Source organism: Tachypleus tridentatus, chromosome 6 (assembly GCF_004210375.1).
Source record: "Tachypleus tridentatus isolate NWPU-2018 chromosome 6, ASM421037v1, whole genome shotgun sequence".
NCBI lineage: Eukaryota > Metazoa > Arthropoda > Merostomata > Xiphosura > Limulidae > Tachypleus > Tachypleus tridentatus.
The window spans coordinates 52,827,183-52,833,182 of record NC_134830.1 but is presented as its reverse complement, the minus strand read 5'-3'; the positions used below and the strand labels follow the sequence as shown (position 1 = coordinate 52,833,182).

The 6,000-nt window shown below is 34.6% G+C and overlaps 1 protein-coding gene across 4 annotated transcripts in view; it reads right to left on the bottom strand.

The window, feature by feature from the left end:
* Positions 1-2,945: 2,945 nt before the first annotated feature.
* The window catches only part of LOC143252514 (papilin-like), a 47,827-nt gene continuing 44,772 nt past the window's right edge, over positions 2,946-6,000 (bottom strand). For all 4 annotated transcript variants that reach the window (XM_076504762.1, XM_076504764.1, XM_076504761.1 and 1 more), the window contains 3 exons: positions 5,088-5,288; positions 4,099-4,284; positions 2,946-3,219 (listed from right to left, as the gene is read on the bottom strand). In XM_076504762.1, the coding sequence (XP_076360877.1) occupies positions 4,100-4,284; positions 5,088-5,288 (386 nt within the window). In that variant the 3' untranslated portion in view covers positions 2,946-3,219; position 4,099. The remainder of the gene's footprint in view (positions 3,220-4,098; positions 4,285-5,087; positions 5,289-6,000) is intronic.

Here is a 6,000-nt window from a genome sequence, read left to right as displayed (position 1 = left end):
ACTGTTTGTACAGTCATGATTTATCTACTACGTTATGAATCACTATCACGAGTCTTAATACTGATATAACGTTTTCATTTAAGTAAAACTTTTCAGTCTTAATTTTATGATAGTGAATAGTTTTGTTCTAAGAACAATATCTATATAAATATAACAGTATTGTCTGTTGTGTGTCCACGCAAGTACTTATCTATATAAACATAACAGTATTGTCTGTTGTGTGTCCATGCAATACGTATCTATGTAAATATAATAGTACTATCTATTGTATGTCCATATAACTACTTCTCAGGTTGTGAATGATCTTCATCAAAGTCGTATGGGGATTCATTAGGTCCATTTTCAATTTTGCATTTTGCAATTTTTATGGGGACTTTCTCACCATTACTTCGCCCCCTTTACGTAGGTCTTCACCATATTTGATATTACTGTTTATTTGATTCATAGGAAGATATAAACGAATTTTTCAATATTAAGTGTTTTATCACTACTTCGCCCCTGTTGATGAATTCTCACAAATTTAGTACGAAAGCTCGTTGGCTTCATGTTTTTATAGGCATTTTTTACAACTTCAGTTAGTTGTGAGAAAAAAAACAAAACGGAGCCATACACGTTCCATGAACTATTTTTGCCACATCGTGAGTTTTAGGTTAAATAACGCAGTAGTTTTATATGTTAACACTAAGCCAATATATTTTTCACTGTAGTGCTTATTTGGTTTCCTTGGCAACAGAGTGGTTCCTCTTCTCAAAATAAATTGACGTTGAAATTGTTACACTTTCTAAAAGATATTTCACTAAACACATTTATTACTTTGAAGGTTGTATTTTTTTTGTTCTAGTTTCTTTTGATAAAAGATCTAAAACCCTGTGAGGAGAACATATTTTACGAAGTATATTTCTGTTCCAGCTCACAAACTGTAGATTCCGATTTAATTTATCACCCAAATAATCAATTACTTCGTCCCGGTTAAATTTCGTTTGTAAGTGTTGGTTTTAGTTTCTCTTACTCGTTGATGATGATGGGCATTTCGTTAAAATTAACACATCTGATGTTTTTAAGAAATACGGACAACATCACTGGTCTCTATACAAATGATAATCAGGATAGCTTCTTAACGTAAAACTTTCGATCAAACAACCAGAATAAACAACCAGTTTATAGAACCTTACAATGTCGTCATTACTTGCTATTTTTGTCTACTGTCAGATAGCATTTTTATTTATAAAAATTAAAACTCGTGTAATGTGAACAACTGCCTATTCTAGAATAATAACAACTTTCGATCAGAACAAGTTACTTAATTTAGAACGAAACTTAAAATTAACTTGGCATTCAGTATAGGTACTCACAATGTTAAAATGTATCGTTTCGTCATTTGAGTACCCTCGCTGTTAACGATATTTGATTGAATAATTAATTAATTATTAATTAAGCATATAGCTACACAGTGGGCTAGCTATGCGCTCCCCACCAAGTGTATCGAAAGCCGGTTTCTAGCAGTGGAAGTCCACAGACATACCCCTGTGCTAGTGGAGATGGGGTATATTTATTGGACGCTTATACCATAAACCAATGGTTCTCAGCGGTGGGCCGTTAGACGTAGTGTTGGGCCGCCGCGAGCCAGTACAGCTGTGACTCTCCTAATTGTTTGCTTGTTTAATTTCGCGCAAAGCTACATAAGGGTTATTTACGCTAGCCGTCCCTAATTTAGCAGTGTAAGACTAGAGGGAAGGCTACTAATTGTCACGACCCACTACCAACTCTTGGACTACTCTTTTACCAACGAATAGTAGAGTTGATCGTAACATTATAATGTTCACATGGCTGAAAGGGTGAGCATGTTTGTGATGGGGATTCGACCCCGCGACCTTCGAATTACGAGTCGGGTGCCCTAACCACCTGGCCATGCTGGGCCTGCACTCTTCTAACTATATATCTAAAAGTATTCTAGAAGTCTCTATAAAACCTAGTATAAGTGTTGTCAAATGCATTCCTTACGAAATACGTTTCACTCTAACCTCCTGGCATGACAGAAATAAGAAAATATATTCAATAAATATCACGAGAGTACGAGAACACACTTTACATTGTTTTGTTTTTCCTGCTATCCATTGGATAATAATGAAAAATTAAAATTATTGTTAGTTTTCAATTATTTTGAAGAAAGACAGCTTAGTCTAGACAACAGAACCTCTTCGCAGTTTTAGTTTTTCCTACATATTTTCCTCTAATTTAATCAGTAAATACACAAAAATATAATAATACAGTGTTAAAGCCTCACGATGTCAACAGAAATAATTCTTTTATTTAACTATTGGTTTGTTTTCTTCACCGAAACGTGAATTTCAGTGAAGAGATGACACGGAGATCCAACCTGTTGTAAGATAACTCCTGGTTCATAACTCTGTTATTTGGAATATGGAATAGGGGAGTATAAGTGGTTTATCTGGTTTTGACGCATAGCGTAAAAATAAAATATTTTTGACATTTGAATAACACGTGACATGATAATACAATTAATTATCTATTATTATTCAGCAGAATAACTAGTTATTTTTTAATTTCTTTTCCTCACAAAAATGTGAATTTCCATGAAGAAAAATGGTTAGTTTGTTGGAATTTGCGTAGAGCTATTCGTGAGCCACCTGTGCTAACCGTGCCTAATTCTGAAGTGATAGACCAGAGAATAGGAAGCCAGCTGAAACCACCAACTGCAAAATCTTTGGCTACTCTTTACCTACTAATACTGTAGCTACACTTTCCATTATAACAGTCCTTCACAACTGAAAGATGTGAACATATTCGGTTATGGGATTCGAACCCGCCACCATCAGATTGCGGATCGAACACCCTAACCACCAAGTCAAGAAAATAGAAGTAAAGACCTAATCTATCCGTTGATTCGCTACAACTAGTGATGTTTAAATGTCACAAATAAAATATTTCTACACAAAACTTGCATTTTTATTCTCTGACACCAAAAGTTCCATAAATGCTTACAAAAAAATGTAAATTAAAAATACTTCAAAAATTGTTGTGTAGCAAATATGTTATTACTACTGTCAATGTGTAAGATAATACTACTACTTGTATTACTTTAAAAGTTGTAATATTTGATGAGACAAGCAGTTTATTAATGAAATGTTTTAACAGCCTTACAAACATGAAAAAAAAAAAAAAATCTTCAGTTTCCTTCTTGTATGCTTACAACATTATCTGCAAGATAAAATATTTATAATTATCGCATAGTTCTTCAAAAAATTATATAATAAACTATTTAGTAGTTGACCTTCGTAAATATTATAAAATAAAATATTTAGAATTATTGGTTTGGTTTAGAATTTAGCACAAGGCTACACGAGGACTATCTGCTCTAGCCGTCCCTAATTTAGCAGTGTAAGACTAGAGGGAAGTCACCTAGTCACCATCACCCACCACCAACTCTTGGGAAACTCTTTTACCAATGAATAGTGGGATTGACAGTCACATTATAACGTTCCCACGACTGAAAGGGCGAACATGTTTTGTGTAATGGGAAAGTATTATTGGGCAACTGAACTTCATAAATATTATACAATAAATTATTTTGTAGTATTCAGTTTTGACCTTTCTAAATATTATAAAATAAAATACTTAGTATTATTTAACAGTTGACCTTCGTAGATATTACAAAATAAAATATTTAGTATTTTTCAGTAGTTGATCTTCGTAATGGCCCGGCATGGCCAGGTGGTTAAGGCACTCGACTCGTAATCCGAGAGTCGAGGGTTTGAATCCCGGTCACACCAAACATGCTCGACCTTTCAGCCGTGGGGCGTTATGATGTTACGGTCAATCCCACTATTCGTTGGCAAAAGAGTAGCCCAAGAATTGGCGACGAGTGGTGATAACTACTCTTACACTGCTAAATTAGGAACGGCTAGCGCAGATAGCCCTCGAGTAGCTTTGCGCAAAATTCAAAACAAACAAACCTTCGTAAATGTTATAAAATATTTAGTAATATTAGACAACTCACACAAAACTGTGAAAACTACTACAATAATCTATCAAAAACCACGAAACAAAATATAAGTTTTTTCGAACAGTTAGACCTACTTCAAACGGCTGGTTTAGGTATACACGTGCTCTCGCATAATTGTTTAGTCTTAAAGTTGTTTTCATTCCCTCCGCAACCGCCATATGTAAAAGGTTCACATCCTTGCCGAGAGGTGTCGTAATAGTAGCGAATGAAGTTGCCAGTACAGAAACCCGCATCTTGTGGTAGCGAACAAAATACTGGACCTGGAGAAAAGATCAATAATTATCTCAAATTCTAACACACACACACACACACACACACACTAAAGCCAGAAACATGAGCATTTTTGTCAGCTTTATATGATTCTACGCCTCAATGGAACAAAACAAACAATATATAACAAAAGCCTAGCCTAATCGTTCTTAATAAATTTACAAGTCTGATTTCAATTCGTACTCATCCAACATTTTTTCTTTAACACTAATTTGTCATTTTTTAGTAAGATATGCAATAAAATTGGAAATAAGAAAACAGAGTGCTGCATGCACATACAATTTATATGTCTATATACAATTTGTACGCGTATATCAGCCTCAGCAAAAAAAAACATTTTATTTGGGATATGTTGGAAATACAATGTTATTTCAACTACGTATGTATCTATAATCATGTATATAAGCGTGCTCTGTAAACACAATTTATTTAAATTGCGTCATAGCATCAACAAGATTTTAAATGTTTTATTTTCTCTGAAAGGTTAAGCTGACAGCTGGTGCTTTCAACATACGTTTCAGTCTTGCTTCATGTAACTTTATGAAGAAACTTACCACTCAGTTACTCAGTGATAAATGGGAAACTAAATTTAAATGTTTTCCTGTAGTTTTGTGATAATAAGTATGCTTTAAAATAAAAGTAGCCCTAAAAATAATCAGGAGAAAATAAACACTAAAGTTCGATGTTTTCCTGTAGCTATGACAACAAATACACTTAAAATAAATATAACCGCAAGAAACAACCAACACATTATGTAAAACAGTCTATATAACTGAATATATAACCTCCTCACCAACAGTATAACTTCCCTCGGGTGGTTCACTTCTAAGACACACCCTTCTGCAGTCCTCAAGAGTGTAGAAGTTGTTCTTATTACCACCACAACCACTGTATTCAAACGTCAAACACCTTCTTTCATTGGGATCAAAATAAAAGTGGTAGAATAAGCCTGAACACGTTCCTCGCACAGCGGGAAGGCTGCAAAATACAGGGCCTTGAAGGAAAATACAAAAATCGTCTTAGAAATTAACCACTGGTTATTCCTGTGAAATAATAAAATAATCTATGACACTCTGTTCATAAACTTTGCATATCTTCAAGAATATCCAGAGGATGGACAAAAAGAAAGGAAACGTTATTCGAGTTTATTTGCTGGATTTCGTTTAAAAGCTACTCGAGGGCTATCAGAAGTAGCCATCTCTAATATAGAAGTGATAGTGTGGGTGGAAAGGAAGCTAGCTAGTCAACACCGATAACTCTTGGGCTATTTTATTACTCAACGAAAAGTAGAATTGGTCTTTACATTACAATGCCCTCATGACTAAAAGGTCATACTTAGTGACGGAATTCGAACTCGTGATCTCGTGATGACGAGAAACCCACTTGAAGTAAAAATGTATATCAAGACGGCTGGTATGGGTATTAACACTTTTACCAAAATACAGCAGAGAACAACGTCTGGTCCTTCTTAGGTCATCTTCAAGTTAACAAATCATTTATTTTGGTAAAATTATTAATACCCATACCAATCGTCCTAATAAATCGTGATCTACAGGTTGCGTGTCGATTGCCTTACCCACAAAACCATCCTACACCTATTCAAAACAATATGATATGATACTGAAACAAGCGAGTCTGTAAACGCATTACTGACAGAAATACGACGTCATTATATCGTTTCCAAACACCAAGAACGGATGTACAGT